The sequence below is a fragment of the Salmo salar genome, chromosome ssa21 (assembly GCF_905237065.1).
Source record: "Salmo salar chromosome ssa21, Ssal_v3.1, whole genome shotgun sequence".
NCBI classification, from domain to species: Eukaryota; Metazoa; Chordata; class Actinopteri; order Salmoniformes; family Salmonidae; genus Salmo; species Salmo salar.
In genome coordinates this window covers 23,058,255-23,077,547 of record NC_059462.1, presented here as the reverse complement: position 1 = coordinate 23,077,547, position 19,293 = coordinate 23,058,255, and the positions used below count along the sequence as shown (strand labels likewise).

Here is a 19,293-nt window from a genome sequence, read left to right as displayed (position 1 = left end):
GCTTTGTGCACGGTGGCATTGTCATGCTGAAACAGGCAAGGGCCTTCCCCAAACTGTTGGCACAAAGTTGGAAGCACAGAATTGTCTAGAATGTCATTGTATGCTGTAGCGTTAAGATTTCCCTTCACTGGAACTAAGGGGCCTAACCCGAACCATGAAAAACAGCCCAAGACCATTATTCCTCCTCCACCAAACTTTACAGTTGGCACTACGCATTGGGGCAGGTAGCGTTCTCCTGGAATCCTATGACGGAGCCACGTTGAAAGTCACTGAGCTCTTCAGTAAGGCCATTCAACTGCCAATGTTTGTCTATGAAGATTGCACGGTTGTGTGCTCGATTTTATACACCTGTCAGCAACGGGTTTGGCTGAAATAGCCGAATCCACTAATTTGAAGGGGCCATTCTACTGCCAATGTTTGGCTATGGACATTGCACGGCTATGTGCTCGATTTTATACACCTGTCAGCAATGGGTTTGGCTGAAATAGCCGAATCCACTCATTTGAAGGGGCCATTCTACTGCCAATGTTTGGCTATGGACATTGCGCGGCTGTGTGCTCGATTTTATACACCTGTCAGCAATGGGTTTGGCTGAAATAGCCGAATCCACTAATTTGAAGGGGTGTCCACATACTTTTGTGTGTGTGTGTATATATATATATAGTGTACTTGATAAGTCACGGCTTTCCAAAACAACATACAAATCAGAAGGGGACGGATTCATACTCTGGGTACTGCATTATTCAAGTGCATTCAAATGTACATTATCTTCTAGGGCATGTTTTCACATGTCATACTGTGAAATGTTGAAGTATACAGGAAGTTGGTCCTCTGCTCCAAAAGCATTACAGCTACTGAGAACCAGGAAGTTCTCCTCCCGGGAATACCTGGCCACGTTCAGTTGGCAAATGTTGTAGATAGAAATGTCATGAATAGAACTGACATGATCCCTTACTTGACATGTCATTGAGGCATGTTTGTTCTACATAACACATTTCTATATAAACGTTCCACAACGTTGTTCCCTGCTGAACGCACCCCCCGTCTAATACTACACAACAGACTTATCTGTTCACACCAGCAAGAGGCAGTCTTTAAGCATGGAAAGAAAATGAGGAATAAGTGGCTTAAGATATTATCATAGGCATAAACAAAAGCTTTCCAATGAAAATACAAACATTGAACCGTCAAGATACAGTAGTTGAGGCTTCCTATTTAACAGAGGTGTATATATAGTACAACTAGCAAGGCACTCAATATATGGCACGCATTTGGTCCAAAAATGTCCTTAGTGTGTCTATTGCTATTTAAGATTTCAACGTATGAAAATTGGTCATTGGGCCCACTTGTTGATGTGAAGTATCTATTCACATGAGAATAGATACAGAGGCATGCACTGTAATTGGCAGAAACCTTGCATTGTTATAAATGTCTATTTTAAATATATACACTGTGCGTACTGAGTTCAAAGATTATAAAGTATGCAATGCCCAATGTACCATAAACTCTTAGGTACCTAAAAGAAGAAAAGGGATATTTGTTCTATGCATTCTCCCTCTCTTGGTCTTCTCTGTCGTCTTTGACGATCCCTTCATCGATGCTCTCCAGCCTCAGTCTCTGACCGTCAAGGTAACGGGGCCTCTGTGCCCCCCTCGCCGCAGCCGCAAACAACACCCCAGATAGGGGTGTGTCCTCGCCAAAGAGGGTGAGCTTAGCGTCGCTTTCGATGGCCCTGGCCAGGCAGGAGGCGAAGGTGTCCAGAGATTTGTGTATCTCTACTTGGACCTGGACAGTAGAGGGAATGGTGGTGCTCTCTGCAGCTGAGAGGAAAAGGAACAGAAATTGAGTTATCGGGTCGTCCTTGCATTAAATAGTTACAGCACTATTACAATGAATGGTGATGAAGACCTGATGCGAAATTGCTCCAATAAATATTGAACACATTTACACAGAAGTCTGTTTGCTCAAATGCCTAAGTGGAACGGATGTACAAGTGACAGGAAGTTTGAGTCTTTTTACTGGCTCAAATCTTTTAGACTCATTTCATTAATTAATTTTCATAATTTTTCATTTCATAAATTCTGTAACCATAAAAGTCTTGGTTTCATGCATGTTAACATCAGAAGCCTCCTCCCTAAGTTTGTTTTATTCACTGCTTTAGCACACTCTGCCAACCCTGATGTCTGAATCCTGGCTTAGGAAGGTCACCAAAAATTCTGAAATTTCCATCCAACTACAACATTTTCCTCCAAGATAGAACTGCCAAAGGGGGCCAAAGTTGCAATCTACTGCAGAGATAGCCTGCCAGAGTTCTGTCATGCTATCCAGTTCTGTGCCCAAACAGTTTGAGCTTCTACTTTTAAAAATCCACCTTTCCAGAAATAAGTCTCTCACTGTTGCTGCTTGTTATAGACCCTCCTCTAGGGCACGGCTGTGCCCTAGACACCATATGTGAATGAATTGCCCCCCATTTATCTTCAGAGTACTGTTAGGTAACCTAAACTGGGATATGCTTAACACCCCGGCCATCCGACAATCAAAAGATATATGCCCTCAAATCTCACACATATTATCAAGGAACCTACCAGGTACAACCCTAAATCTGTAACACAGGCACCCTAATAGATATCATCCTGACCAACCTGCCCTCCAAATACACCTCTGCTGTCTTCAACCAGGATCTCAGCAATCACTGCCTCACGCCCTGCGTCCGTAATGGGTCCGCGGTCAAACGACCACCCCTCATCACTGTCAAACGCTTCCTAAAACACTTCAGCGAGCAGGCCTTTCTAATCGACCTGGCCCTGGTATCCTGGAAGGATATTGACCCCATTCCGTCAGTAGAGGATACCTGGTTGTTCTTTAAAAGTGCTTTCCTCACCATCTTAAATAAGCGTGCCCCATTCAAAAAATGTTGAACTAAGAACAGATATAGCCCTTAGTTCACTCCAGACCTGACTGGCCTTGACCAGCACAAAAACATCCTGTGGCGTACTACATTAGCATCGAATAGCCCCCGCGATATGCAACTTTTCAGGGAAGTTAGGAACCAATATACACAGGCAGTTAGGAAAGCAAAGACTAGCTCTTTCAAACAGATATTTGCATCCTGCAGCACAAACTCCAAAAAATTCTGGGACACTGTAAAGTCAGTCCATGGAGATTAAGAGCACCTCCTCCCAGCTGCCCACTGCACTGAGGCTAGGAAACACTGTCACCACCGATACCTACGATAATCGAGAATGTCAATAAGCATTTTTCTACGGCTGGCCATGCTTTCCACCTGGCTACCCCTACCCCGGTCAACAGCACTGCATCCCCCACAGCAACTTGCCCAAGCCTCCCCCATTTCTCCTTCACCCAAATCCAGACAGCTGATGTTCTGAAAGAGCTGCAAAATATGGACCCCTACAAATCAGCTGGGCTAGACAATCTGGACCCTCTCTTTCTAAAATTATCCGCCGCAATTGTTGCAACCTCTATTACTAGCCTGTTCAACCTCTCTTTTGTATCGTCTGAGATCCTAAAGATTGGAAAGCTGCTGCGGTCATCCCCCTCTTCAAAGGGGGAGACACTCTAGACCCAAACTGTTATAGACCTATATCCATCCTACCCTGCCTTTCTAAGGTCTTCGAAAGCCAAGTTAACAAACAGATCACCAACCATTTCGAATCCCACCATACCTTTTCCGCTATGCAATCTGGTTTCTGAGCTGGTCTCCGAGCTGGTCATGGGTGCACCTCAGCCACGCTCAAGGTCCTAAACGATATCATAACCGCCATCGATAAAAGACAATGCTGTGCAGCCGTATTCATCGACCTGGCCAAGGCTGTCAATCACCGCATTCTTATCAGCAGACTCAACAGCCTTGGTTTCTCAAATGACTGCCTCGCCTGATTCACCAACTACTTCTCAGAGTTTAGTGTATCAAATTGGAGGGCCTGTTGTCTGGACCTCTAACAGTCTATGGAGGTGCCACAGGGTTCAATTCTCGGGCCGACTCTTTTTCTCTGTATACATCAATGATGTCGCTCTTGCTGCTGGTGATTCTCTGATCCACCTCTACGCAGACGACACCATTCTCTATACTTTTGGCCCTTCTTTGGACACTGCCTCTAGACAAACCTCCAGACAAGCTTCAATGCCATACAACACTCCTTCCGTAGCCTCGAACTGCTCTTAAATGCAAGCAAAACTAAATGCATGCTCTTCAACCGATCGCTGCCCGCCCGTCTAGCATCACTACTCTGGACGGTTCTGACTTAGACTATGTGAACATCTACAAATACCTAGGTGTCTGGTTAGACTGTAAACTCTCCTTCCAGACTCACACTAAGCATCTCCAATCCAAAATTAAATCTAGAATCGGCTTCCTATTTTGCAACAAAGCATCCTTCACTCATGCTGCCAAACATACCCTCGTAAAACTGACTATCCTACCGATCCTTGACTTCGGCGATGTCATTTACAAAATAGCCTCCAACACTCTACTCAGCAAATTGGATGTAGTCTATCACAGTGCCATCCGTTTTGTCACCAAAGCCCCATATACTACCCACCACTGCGACCTGTAAGCTCTCGTTGGCTGGCCCTCGCTTCATATTCGTCGCCAAACCCACTGGCTCCAGGTCATCTATAAGTATCTGCTAGGTAAAGCCCCGCCTTATCTTAGCTCACTGGTCACCATAGCGGCACCCACCCGTAGCACACGCTCCAGCAGGTATATTTCACTGGTCACCCCCAAAGCCAACTCTTCCTTCGGCCGCCTTTCCTTCCAGTTCTCTGCTGCCAATGACTGGAATGAATTGCAAAAATCACTGAAGCTGGAGACTCATATCTCCCTCACTAAATTTAAGCATCAGCTGTCAGAGCAGCTTACCGATCATTGCACCTGTACATAGCCCATCTGAAAATAGCCCACCCAACTTATTTTTTGCACCCCAGTATCTCTACTTGCACATTCATCTTCTGCACATCTATCACTCCAGTGTTAAATTGCTAAATTGTAATTATTTCGCCACTATGGCCTATTTATTGCCTTACTACATTTGCACACACTGTATATAGACTTTTCTATTGTGTTATTGATTGTATGTTTGTTTATCCCATGTGTAACTCTGTGTTGTTTGTGTCGCACTGCTTTGCTCTATCTTGGCCAGGTCACAGTTGTAAATTAGAACTTGTTCTCAACTGGCCTACCTGGTTAAATAACGGTGAAATAAATACATTTAAAAAAAATTGATTCAGTAATGCCCAAAGCACACAGGATCCCCTACCAGCGACCTAAAAACTTGAAAGAATCATGATTCTACAAGCCTCTCGTTCACCATAGGGGCCTTATTGGCATCTTCCCTGTGGCTCAGTTGGTAGAGCATGGTGTTTGCAACGCCAGGGTTGTGGGTTCGATTCCCACAGGGGGACAGTATGTAGAAGGAAAAAAAATGCATGAAATGAAATGTATGCATTCACTACTGTAAGTCGCTCTGGATAAGAGCGTCTGCTAAAATGACTAAAATGTAAATTGGAGCTGTCCCTTTAAGCCTATTTTTGTGAACTCAATTAACGCTTAATTTTTTGCGCAGTGTGAACACTCCAAAGGAACTCAGACCCCTCAAAAGAGCCCCCAAAGCGAATCGAACTGAGAACATCTAGAGAGGTGGTCCCTTGTTTAGGACAATGCGAACGCAAAGCTCCCCATAAAATTATTTATTGATAGCTTTGAATCGAGGTCTAGATGCGACCGCCACCGTACTACTTTGACTCTTGGCGGAATACAATTGCTTGACTGCCGCGAGGGAAATAAGCACAATATTGTTCGAACTGCAGCAACCCCCCAAACATTTCATTCTCGAGTGAAAACGGACAGGTACCTTTGGAATTCTGCTGTTGTTCGTCTTCAAAGGTGACCGAGCTCCGCCTCTTTACGGCCACGCTTCCAATGTGGGAAGAGCCATCTGTGGAGAAGGTGTCAAGCAGCATGACGTCTGTACCTGTATGGGGAACGGGGGGGGTCGAGAGATTAAGGAACCAAAAGATGCACAGCAGACAGACACTAAAGAAAATAAATCCTATTGTACTTACAATGTGCGTCTTCTCTAAATGAATCCGAACGACTCAAAATAGTATTAAATCAGGTAACTCAGTTGGTAGAACATGGCGGTTCGATTCCCAAGGGGGACCAGTATAAGGAAAAAAGTATGAAAATAATAAGACCGCCTCTATAAGAGTGTCTGCTAAATGACAAAAAATGTAAAATGTGAGAAAAAAAAAGTGTGTGAATGCCTGTGATGACGCCTGTTGAGTCTGCACCAATGAGGAGCATCACACACACGACAGATGATTACACATGATAATACAGTACACACCCTACCATCTACCCTCTGCCAAGACATGAGCCACAAACTAGGAATCTGGGCTGATCAGAACACAGCTGAGGGATGATGATGATGATGATACAACAGAACAGAGAATATTTATCAGCAATGAAGCCCTATGGGGGCAGTTTTAAAAGGTCCTGGAAGACCAGGGGCGTATTCATTATGTTTCAAAACATTTATTCAATGGAAGCAAATGAAAAAGGGAGGGACCCCGTTTGGTTCTTAAACGGTAAACCGTTTCCACAATGAATATGCCCCAGCTATATCTGTACTGTTCAGTACGTTCAGACACTGCATTTCGACTAGGACTTAAAGGCCTTGTTTGAATCGTCTTATGGAAACAGTGTCGTGTCTTTGCCATCTTCCTGTGTGCGCCACTCACATGAGTCCTGAGTGAAACTGAAGCCAGTGTCTCCAGTGCTGCTGCCGGGGGCCAGAAGCTGCCCTCCTCCCACCAACATGGCCGTCAGGTGAGGGGACATGCCCAGGTCTGCAGGAAGAAACACAACAGCAGGGTCAAATATACAACGCCATACAATTAGGGCTGGAACAATTATGTATAATCGTATAACCAACGGTTACGGATGAAGACAGTGATGAAAATAAAATAACCGTCATAGGTGTTTGTTCCACAATTGGTTGAGTGAAGACGGGACAGACGCCCATTCATGCATTAGTGTCACTTTCTGCGGTAACATGGAATCTTACCAACGTGATTCAACATTTTTTTTCTCCTTACTGAAATAAGCAAGGAGTTTTCGGTTGCCTAGGCAAAGCCCCTTCCCTGCAGCAGCACACATAGAAATATAATGAATAGAACGGCTTGGAACCTCTAGCCCTGGCCATTTGACTGGTAGTTTACCCTCACAATGGCTGCCTGGTATTGCGACGCAATAATTTCCATGGTAATGCAGAATGTTAATTCAAATGATGTTCAGTTGAATCAACAAATCACAGCACATACAGTGGGGCAAAAAAGTATTTAGTCAGCCACCAATTGTGCAAGTTCTCCCACTTAAAAAGATGAGAGAGGCCTGTAATTTTCATCATAGGTACACTTTAACTATGACAGACAAAATGAGGAAAGAAAATCCAGAAAATCACATTGTAGGATCTTTTATGAATTTATTTACAAATTATGGTTGAAAATAAGTATTTGGTCAATAACAAAAGTTGATCTCAATACTTTGTTATATACCCTTTGTTGGCAATGACACAGGTCAAACGTTTTCTGTAAGTCTTCACAAGGTTTTCATACACTGTTGCTGGTATTTTGGCCCATTCCTCCATGTAGATCTCCTCTAGAGCAGTGATGTTTTGGGGCTGTCGCTGGGCAACACGGACTTTCAACTCCCTCCAAAGATTTTCTATGGGGTTGAGATCTGGAGACTGGCTAGGCCACTCCAGGACCTTGAAATGCTTCTTACGAAGCCACTCCTTCGTTGCCCGGGCGGTGTGTTTGGGATCATTGTCATGCTGAAAGACCCAGCCACGTTTCATCTTCAATGCCCTTGCTGATGGAAGGAGGTTTTCACTGAAAATCTCACGATACATGGCCCCATTCATTCTTTCCTTTACACGTATCAGTCGTCCTGGTCCCTTTGCAGAAAAACAGCCCCAAAGCATGATGTTTCCACCCCCATGCTTCACAGTAGGTATGGTGTTCTTTGGATGCAACTCAGCATTCTTTGTCCTCCAAACACGACGAGTTGAGTTTTTACCAAAAAGTTATATTTTGGTTTCATCTGACCATATGACATTCTCCCAATCCTCTTCTGGATCATCCAAATGCTCTCTAGCAAACTTCAGACGGGCCTGGACATGTACTGGCTTAAGCAGGGGGACACGTCTGGCACTGCAGGATTTGAGTCCCTGGCGGCGTAGTGTGTTACTGATGGTAGGCTTTGTTACTTTGGTCCCAGCTCTCTGCAGGTCATTCACTAGGTCCCCCTGTGTGGTTCTGGGATTTTTGCTCACTGTTCTTGTGATCATTTTGACCCCACGGGGTGAGATCTTGCGTGGAGCCCCAGAACGAGGGAGATTATCAGTGGTCTTGTATGTCTTCCATTTCCTAATAATTGCTCCCACAGTTGATTTCTTCAAACCAAGCTGCTTACCTATTGCAGATTCAGTCTTCCCAGCCTGGTGCAGGTCTACAATTTTGTTTCTGGTGTCCTTTGACAGCTCTTTGGTCTTGGCCATAGTGGAGTTTGGAGTGTGACTGTTTGAGGTTGTGGACAGGTGTCTTTTATACTGATAACAAGTTCAAACAGGTGCCATTAATACAGGTAACGAGTGGAGGACAGAGGAGCCTCTTAAAGAAGAAGTTACAGGTCTGTGAGAGCCAGAAATCTTGCTTGTTTGTAGGTGACCAAATACTTATTTTCCACCATAATTTGCAAATAAATTCATTAATAATCCTACAATGTGATTTTCTGGATTTTTTTTCTAATTTTGTTTGTCATAGTTGACGTGTACCTATGATGAAAATTACAGGTCTCTCTCATCTTTTTAAGTGGGAGAACTTGCACAATTGGTGGCTGACTAAATACTTTTTTGCCCCACTGTATTGATGGGTATACTTCCTGCTTTACTCTTATCGGTACACTCGCAATAGCAGCCAGTCCACCCATTATGCCATCATTGACTTGAATGGGAATGCCCATACGTAATGACCGTCACAGCCCTACATACAACACAATGTAACACAGTCAACTTAACTATTAACACAACAGCAGGGTCAGCCATACAACACAACAGAACAAGATTTTATGTTGCACCAGTAAGGTTGTGCTGATTTTCAGCACACAAAGCTAGTTCAAAACCTCATCCATCCTCAGCCTCAATCTAACAGCTACAGCCCCCTCCCCGTGCTCACCTGTGATGCGGTTGGAGATGCTGAAGAGGCGTGACGTGCGGTGGCGTGTGGCGAACGACTCCACGCGGTAGTAGCGATCCCCGAAGCACATGCCCAGCAGTTCCTTGCGCACAGTCTTGTTCCACAGGCCGTAGATGAGCGGGTGGCAGACGGCGCTGCAGAAGGACAGCCAGGCCACCAGGGTCTCCAGGCCCTGGGACACGCTGCCCTGACCCCACAGGGCCTCTGTACACACCACCCCCACGTAGGGGCCCCAGGTCACCAGGAAGGTCCCGATCACCACCATAATGGTGACGAAAGCCTTGCACTGGCTCCCAGCATACACTAAACTCCACCGGCTTCCGTTGGACGACGTGGACGTAGATGAGTTTTTACGCTGGTCGTTCCTCTGAGCACCCGATGACGTTTCCTCTGAAGACGCGACCGTCGTCCCACAATGCACCTTGCGGGCTTTGAGGCGTGCCACGCGGAAGATTACGCCGTAGCAGGCCAACATGGCGAGCAGCGGCGGCAGGCTGCACCAGGTGACCCAGAAGGCGGTGTAGGCAGGGGTGCGGTGCCAGGCCGCCACGCATGTCCACTTGAAGCGGTCGAACTCGAAGGAGGACCAGCCGAAGAGGGGTGGCAGGCAGCCCACCAGGGAGTGCAGCCACACATAGGCGATTGCCACCACCGCCCGGTTGCCTGTGATCTTCATGGGGTAGATCATGGGGTACAGTACCGCATAGTACCTGTGGGCACAATGATAATGTCATTATCAAATCCATCAGTGTAACAAAATATCAAAAAATGATTGCACACAATATGATAGATCGTGAGGCAATGGAGAAAAAAAACATTGGAGTTAGGGAATCCTACATACATTTTTACGTGCAAGGAATTTCCACCCAAAAAGTATGTCCCTGGAATGAGCAGCATAACAACCACCCAGACAGGAAGTGACAGGGATTTTTAGGCTATGGTCACAGAGCCTCCATGTATGGCAAAAGTTAGGAGACGCTTAATGGAAGATGGAATTAAAATAGAATTAAAAGTTAAGGGAGAAAGATGGGCTACAACAACCAAGAGCCAACAGGTAGGCCTCTACTTAATTTTCTGAATGGAGTTGTTGTTACAATGAGAAAGCGCATGACTGCAGCCTCAACTAGCCTTGCTAGCTAATATTAACTAGCTCCTCCTGGTTTGATGCAGTCAAGACAGGTACTACGTATTGGATGTTAAATAACCTATACTGAACAAAAATATAAACGCAACATGCAACAAGTTCATGACTAGGAATACAGATACAAATATGTTGGTCACAGATACCTTACAAAAAAGGTAGGGGCATGGATTAGAATCTGGTGTGATCACCATTTGCCTCATGCAGTGCGACATCTCTCGCATAGAGTTGATCAGGCTGTTGATTGTGGCCTGTGCAATGTTGTCCCACTCCTCTTCAATGGCTGTGCGAAGTTGCTGGAAATTGAACATGCTGTCGTACACGGAGATCCAGAGCATCCCAAACTTGCTCAATGAGTGACATGTCTGGCGAGTATGCAGCCCATGGACATTTTCAGCTTCCGTGTATTGTGTACAGATCCTTCCGACATTGGGCCGTGCATCATCAGGCTGAAACATGAGGTGATGGCGCCAGATGAATGGCACAACAATGGGCCTCAGGATCTCATCACTGTATCTCTGTGCATTCTAATTGGCATCGATAAAATTATAATTGTGTGTTCGTTGTCCGTAGCTTATGCCAGCACATACCATAACCCCACTGCCACCATGGGGCACTGTTCATAACGTTGACATCAGCAAACCACTCGCCAACACAACGCCATACACGTGGTCTGCGGTTGGTAGGCCGGTTGGACATACTGCCAAATTCTAAAAAATTACCTTGAAGGCGGCTTATGGTCGAGAAATTAACATTCAATTCTCTGGCAACAGCTCTGGTGGACATTCCAGCAGTCAGCATACCAATTGCACACTCCCTCAAAACTTGAGACATCTGTGTTAGAGTGGCCTTTTATTGTCCCCAGCACAATATGCACCAGTGTAATGATCATGGTGTTTAATCAGCTTCTTGATATGCCACACCTGTTAGGTGGATGGATTATTTTGGTAAAGGAGAAATGCTCACTAACAGAGATGTAAATACATTTGTGCACAAAATGTGAAAGAAATACACTTTTTGTGCATATGGAAAATTTCAGGGATCTTTTATTTCAGCTCATGAAACATGGGACCAACACTTTACATGTTGCGTTTATATTCTTGTTCAGTGTAGATATGGCAACTATTATTCTACTATAGTGCGAGTCAGCTTGTTGGATGGTTGCCGTCTCTCGTCTCTCCCTCCTTCCTGTATCACTCGCTGACAGTATGGCCCCTCCCCCGCCTGCTAGAGCAGCACCGCTCCCTCCTCTCGTGCTTTATCTGCTGCTTCCCTCACTTGGCTTGGATCGGGCCAGGTCTGGATCTGATCAGGTATATACAGAACGGGTCTCTATATTTAAAACATGTATTTATGCATATCGGATCCGGGTGGGAAAACCACAGGTCCATTTCGGAACGGGTACAACTTTTTGGACCTGTGAACACCTCCAGCACAACATCCCCAACAAACATACTGTACCTTGCAAGCAGCCATCCTAGTGTAGGGGTACTATCACTGACCTGTCAATGGCGATGGCCCCCAGGGTGAGCATACTGGCCGAGCTGATGAGCAGGTAGATCAGGGCGGTAAAGTTGCACCACACCACACCAAACACCCACTCCCGCCGCGCTGAGCTCACTGCCACAAAGGGCAACACCAGCACTGACAGCAGCAGGTTGGACAGGGTCAGGCTGAACACAAACTTGTTGCTGGGTGTGAGGAGGTAGGGCCTGCGGTACAGGGTGGCCACGATGAGGAAGTTGCCCAGGCAGGCCAGGAGGGCGATGGTGACGATGAACACTGACTCCAGCACCACCGGGCCCCCGCCAGCGTCCCACGCAGCTGTGGCGTTTCCCACAGTGGAGACATTCCCGCTAGCATTCATGGTGAGAGACTGGGCTGCCGGAGGAGACAGGGCATACCAGGGGACTAGAGGGAGGGGAGAGGATAGGGTTAGAATGAACAACCACAGGCTTGGAGTTGAGGTTAGTCGGGGTTGAAGCCTCGAGGGTTCAAATGTAGTTTTCCCAGACACTGACCCAAGGTCAGTTTTGCATTTTATCAAAGTTTTATTGTCACGTGCACAGCTTACAGCAGGTGTAAAACAGTGAAATGCTTAGCCTGACGACTCACACTAAATTATTCAGCTGCTCTGTCGTCCGCTACATACTTTAGTCTGAAACTGCCATCATTGAAGTCATTTGTGGTGACGAGTGGCGTTGTACAATTGTAAGTCATCAGCGATTGGATTGTCTCTAACCAATCAGAGTATCAAAGCCAATGAAACATTTTCAAACCACCACTTTACCCACACCAGTTCTGCTCTCGCCCAACCCATCGGATTCTGGACCAATCAGACGGCCCGGAATGTGTTTAAATTTGATGAAGGGTCGTGCAGGTATTTAGATCCAGACTCATTGCAGAGAAGAAACGAATGTCTGTGGCTAGCATTTGGCCAGAGAAAGGAGTCTGGACAGTCAGGCAATAAAATGCTTACTTGCGAGCTCATCCCAACAGAGCAGTAATACATGAAAAAAAACACACAAGAAATACAAAAAAATTGTGAGAATGCAGTTATATACAGGTCAGTGCCAGTACCATTATTAGAATGTGCAGGGGTAATGGACTGATTGAGGTAGTTATGTACATGTAAACAGGGGTAAAAAGTGATTGGTAGCAAGATAACTATGAATGATAGTAATAATCAATATAGCAGCACCATAAGTGGTGAGTGGATGTGTGCATGGTGATGAGTGTGTGTGTACACTGAGTTTACAAAACATTAAAGATACCTGCTCTTTCCATGACATAGACTGACCAGGTGGCAGCTATGATCCCTTATTGATGTCACTTGTTAAATCCACTTCAATCAGTGTAGATGAAGGGGAGGAGACAGGTTAAAGAAGGAATTAAAGCCTTGAGACATGGATTGTGTATGTGACATGACAGGGTGAATGGGCAAGATAAAATATCTAAACGCCTTTGAACTGGGTATGGCAACGTAGAAATAGTTGTTGAATCCTCTAATTTTCCCCATTTCATAGTTATCCTTTCGCTACAAATTTCAAGTCTGCCAGTTCTCGGTTTCAATGGCATCCTCCACTAGCCTCCACCCCCTTCTCAGTCTGTGGGTGATCTGTTATGGGTGTTCGTTTTTATGCAAGACAGTTGCATTTGCTTTCACATTCAACATTGATACAAATAGCCTACGTCGACGAGTGAAACAAGAAGTTTGTTGCTGTAATAAAAAAAAATAGGCTAACTAGCACATAAGGCAATTTCTACACATTTGGTTAGTTTCGTTAATGTTCAAAATATTGCACACAAACTATTTTAATGTCTACACTGAGTTTACAAAACATTAAGGATACCTACTCTTTCCATGACTGACCAGGTGAAAGCTATGATCCTTATTGATGTCATTTCAATCAGTATAGAAGGGGAGGAGACAGGTTAAAGACGAATTTCTAAGCCTTGAGACATGATTGTGTGATTCAGAGGGTGAATGGGCAAGATAAAAGATCTAAGTGCCTTTGAACTGGGTATGGTTGTAGGTGCCAGAGGCACCGGTTTGTGTCAAGAACTGCAACGCTGCTGGGTTTTTCACAAACAACAGTTTCCCGTGTGTATCAAGAATGTTCTACCACTCAAAGGACATGCAGCCAACTTGACAACTTTGGGAAGCATTGGAGTCAACATGGCCAGCATCCCTGTGGAACGCTTTCGACACCTTGTAGAGTTCTGGGGGGACACTCAATATTAGGAAGGTGTTCCTAATGTTTGGTATACTAAGTGTCAGTGTAGGTGTGTGTCTGCGTGGGTAAATCCCTGTGTATGAACATTGAGTCAGTGCTGATGGTCTGTGGGTGAGGGAGGCAGTAGTTGTTAGCTATTCAACAGTCATTAGCAATTTTGGGATGGCTGGGAGCTCGCCCCCAGTGATGCTATCGGGCCGTGGTTTCTTACATTAATGGAATAATATGGCATAGCAACACAGCCAGACAGCAAAGACAACAAGATAAGGATTTGATCCCTTGAGTCCAGACCAGAGATCCAGACTTGCGCAGCTGGAATGCAGAATAAACTTACACACCCTGTGGAATGGATGAAACTGTTTTCCTTCAATCCGTGACCTATAAATAATACCTAGTTATCAAATTGTATGGCTATATACAGGGAGTGCCAGCAGGAGTCGATGTAGTTAGATGTATAGCTAACTATATTGCGCTTTTACTGTCTGAATTCTTAAGTTATGTTACTTTTGTATGTGTTGCATTAGCTAGGCTTACAATTTACAGTAAGCTACAGCCTAATAATGGACTAAAGGAGACTAACGTTGCTCCTTATAGTCCAAGGACCTTACATGTTCTGTTCTGAGGCGAATTGGCTCTGGCAGCCAAATACTCCATCTAAACATGAATCTATTGTCAATTGCGGTACAGTTCTAGAAACATAAAGCCCTCTACTTCGATATCACATCAAAATAATTCCACAAATGCAAATTATACAATTAACCGGTTAACACTGTTGAAGTCGACTGTGTTTTTCAGTGACAACACGTCTGTGGCATTCGTCTTCCATTTACACACAGGTGTTCGGAGACAGATGGGTAATAAACACAGGTAGTTGATTCTGTCTTCCGTAAACAAACGAGGTAAAATGGAAACATGTCGTGTGGGAACCCTAACCCTATTAAAAAGTGTGTAGTAATTTAACCTTTTGTTTTTTGAAAATGATTTATCGCTGATATACCATACGTTCATTATGTTTCCAAAACCGTACCGAGCGCCGAGGCTATTAACAAAACTCACATGGCCCGAAGATACTATCACAGATCGAACAATGAGCCAGATGTTTCACCCAATGTATAAATCTGAAGTATGGAGATATCTGAAACATCCGGTTGGCGATTCCACTCACCACCATATATGGTGATGAGAGGAAGCCCAGTGGCTGGCAGTGGGAGAAAATGGAGCGAGAGATTTTGGCAGACATTCTGCTCATCAATGAAACGTTTGAGACCAGACAACTGTATTGAAATCAAAAATAGAGAATCTGTTACGCACAGAGTCGCCTACCTTTTGTAGACTTTACCCTTTGCCATTTTTTTTTTTAGGAACGCAAGGGCGAATCGAGTTACTGCAGATGTGCACTTCAGAGTAGGTGTTCCCTAACGGAAATACATGCTAGAACGCACCAATAGGATCTCGCCCACCTCCTTGCTTGTTCTTCCCACTGACTCATTTGCTCCCATTGGAAAAGACAGGCTACGGTCCTTCTTGGGTTAGTTATAAAAAATCTTTGATACTACTGGCAATCGGCAGTAAAGATAATTAGCGTCTATGAATTAGATAGCTGCAGCCTAGTTATTTACTGTCAACAAAACTCTGACAAACAGCTCAGGTCACCCCTTCAAAATATTAAACCCCAAACTTTCCAGATGTACTACTTTAACTACATTTGCTGTCAAGAAAGGGTTGATCGGTTGATTTTGGAGTTTGTAAAATAATTATTTATACAGACAGCACTGGGGGAGGGGTTAACGCAGACAAAAAAAAAATGAGTTTCGCATGATTGACACAGACACCGTTCACTCACTGTGTTACAAATGACAACATACATACGCTTCAATAACCTATAAAGGCCTAGGTGGCTACTTACATCATTTCTGATATTTAAAGGTTTTGAATACCGTCGTCACCCTGTAACCCTGTTTCTAGCTAGCTTCTACTAACTCGCTAGCTAAAACTTTCTCCATTGTCCTGGCAGAATCCCCACCTCCACTACTATTCTCACCTCTAGAACAGCGTTGAGGACCGTCATCTCCTACGAACTGGCAACGAAAGTTGTGTTCCTTGGCACTACAACTTTAATTCAACGTAGAAATAGTTGTTGAATTTTCCCCATTTCATAGTTATCCTTTCGCTACAAATTTCAAGTCTGTCAGTTCTCGGTTTCAATGGCGTCCTCCACTAGCCTCCACTGACTGAACTCAAGTCTTCTCTGTCCTTGCTGGCGGGTCCCCCTTCTCAGTCTGTGGGTGGTCTGTTATGGGTGTTACTTGAGTTAGTTCGTTCTTAGATAGTTTTTATGCAAGACAGTTGCATTTGCGTTCACGTTGAACATTGATACAACTAGCCTACGTCGACGAATGAAACAATACGTTTGTTGCTGTAATAAAAAAATAGGCTAACTAGCGCATAAGGCTATGTCCACACATTTGGTTAGTTTCGTTAACGTTCATATCTGTAGGAATAACATTTGTGCAGTAAGTAGGCCTAATACATTATCACAGCATATTGGCTACAGTGCATTCGGAATGCATTCAGACCCCTTGACTTTTTACAAAATGTGTTACATTACATCCTTATTCTAAAATTGATTAAATAGTTTTTCCGCCTCATCAATCTACAAACTACCCAATACTGGCAAAGCAAAATAAAGTTTTTAGACATTTTTGCAAATGTATTAAAAATAAAACACTGAAATATCACATTTGTATTTACTATGGAACTCTATCTGGGGTCTGGTAGAATTAAAGAAGTTATACAAATACATTACAATACATTCATTACAGAATTCACAACACACTAAGTGTGTGCCCTCAGGCCCATACTCAACTACCACATAGCTACAACACAAAATCCATGTGTGTGGTGTATGTTATCATGTGTGTGTATGCATGTGTCTCTGGATATGTTTGTGTTACTTCACAGTCCAAGCTGTTCCATAAGGTGTATTTTTACCTGATTTTTAAATCTGATTCTACTCCTTGCATCAGTTACCTGATGTGGAATAGAGTTCCATGTGCGCCTCCCATAGTCTGTTCTGGACTTGGGGACTGTGAAGAGACCTCTGGTGGCATGTCTTGTGGGGTATGCATAAGTGTCCGAGTTGTGTGTTAGTATTTAAACAGACAGCTCTGTACCTTCAGCTTGTCAACACCTCTTACGAAAACAAGTAATGATGATGTCAATCTCTCTTCCACTTTGAGCCATGAGAGATTGACATGCATGTCATTCATGTTAGCTCTCCCGGGGACTTTTAAGGGCCAGCCGTGCTGCCCTGTTCTGAGGCAACTGCAATTTTCCCAAGTCCCTCTTTGTGGCACCTGACCACACTACTGAACATTAGTCCAGGTGCGACAAAACCAGGTCCTGTAGGACATGCCTTGTTGATAGTGTTGTTAAGAATGCAGAATAGCACTTTATTATGGACAGACTTCTCCCCATCTTAGCTACTGTTGTATCAATATGTTTTGACCATGAGAGTTTACAATCCAGGGTAACTCCAAGCAGTTTAGTCACCTCAACTTGCTCAATTTCCACATTATTCATTACGAGATGTAGTTGAGGTTTAGGGTTTAGTGAATGATTTGTCCCAAATACAATGAATTATGTTTGAGAGGCTTCCATTAAAGAACACCCTCTGTGTTCTGTTAGACAAGTAACTCTTTATCCACATTATAGCAGGGGGTGTAAAGCCATAACACATCAGTTTTTCCAGCAGCAGACTATCATGGATAATGTCAAAAGCTGCACTGAAGTCTAACAAGACAGCCCCCACAATCATTTTATCATACATTTTTCTCAGCCAATCATCATTCATTTGTGTAAGAGCTGTGCTTGTTGAGTGTCCTTCTCTATATGCATACTGAAAGTCTGTTGTCAATTTGTTTACTGTGAAATAGCATTGTATCTGGTCAAACACAATTTTTTCCAGACGTTTACTAAGGGTTGGTAACAGGCTGATTGGTTGGCTATTTGAGCCAGTAAAGGGGGCTTTACTATTCTTGGTTAGCGGAATTACTTTAGCTTCCCTCCAGGCCTGAGGGCACACACTTTCTAGTAGGCTTAAATTGAAGATGTGGCAAATAGGAGTGGCAATTTCGTCCGCTATTACCCACATACAGTATCAGTCAAAAGTTTGGACACACCTACTCATTCAAGGGTTTTTCTTTATTTGACCTATTTTCTACATTGTAGAATAATAGTGAATACATAAAAACTATGAAATAACACGTATGGAATCATGTAGTAACCAAAAAAGTGTTAAACAAATAAAACATGTATTTTAGATTCTTCAAAGTAGCCACCCTTTGCCTTGATGACAGCTTTGCACACTCTTGGCCTTCTCTCAACTAGCTTTACCTTTAATGCTTTTCCAACAGTCTTGAAGGAGTTCCCACATATGCTGAGCACTTGATAGCTGCTTTTCCTTCACTCTGCAGGCCAACTCATCCCAAACCATCTCAATTGGTGGAGGCCAGGTCATCTGATGCAGCACTCTAATACTCTCTGTCTTGGTCAAATAGCCTTTACACAGCCTGGAGGTGTGTTTTGGGTCATTGTCCTGTTGAAAAACAAATGATAGTCCCACTAAACGCAAACCAGATGGGATGGTGTATCACTGCAGAATGCTGTGGTAGCCATGCTGGTTAAGTGTGCCTTGAATTCTAAATAAATCACAGACCGTGTCACCAGAAAAGCACCCCCACACCATCACACCTCCTCTTCGATGCTTCATGGTTGAAACAACACATGCAGAGATCATCCGTTCACCTACTCTACATCTCACAAAGACACAGCGGTTGGAATCAAAAATCTGACCAAAGGACAGATTTCAACCGGTCTAATGTCCATTGCTCGTGTTTCTTGGTTCAAGCAAGTCTCTTCTTCTTATTGGTGTCCTTTAGTAGAATCTTGTTTCTCATGGTCTAAGAGTATTTTAGGTGCCTTTTGGCAAACACCAAGCGGGCTATAATGTGCCTTTTACTGAGGAGTAACTTCCGTCTGGCCACTCTACCATAAAGGCCTGATTGGTTTAGTGCTACAGGGATGGTTGTCCTTCTGGAAGGTTCTCCCATCTCTACAGAGGAACTCTGGAACTCTGTC

General features: G+C 44.2%; 1 protein-coding gene across 2 annotated transcripts; it reads right to left on the bottom strand.

Moving 5' to 3' along the window:
- Positions 1-719: 719 nt before the first annotated feature.
- On the bottom strand, positions 720-16,584 carry gpr161b (G protein-coupled receptor 161b). Of its 2 annotated transcripts, none has more exons than XM_014164529.2 (6): positions 16,061-16,584; positions 11,920-12,328; positions 9,256-9,986; positions 6,760-6,867; positions 5,871-5,990; positions 720-1,820 (listed from the first exon to the last, which is right to left on the bottom strand). In XM_014164529.2, the coding sequence occupies exons 2-6, from the start codon at positions 12,282-12,284 to the stop codon at positions 1,543-1,545; spliced, it is 1,602 nt and encodes a 533-aa protein (XP_014020004.1). In that variant the 5' UTR covers positions 12,285-12,328; positions 16,061-16,584; the 3' UTR covers positions 720-1,542. The 2 variants fall into 2 exon arrangements, with proteins under 2 accessions (XP_014020004.1, XP_014020003.1); XM_014164528.2 differs by having other exon boundaries at positions 16,196-16,581.
- Between the last annotated feature and the right edge of the window lie 2,709 nt (positions 16,585-19,293).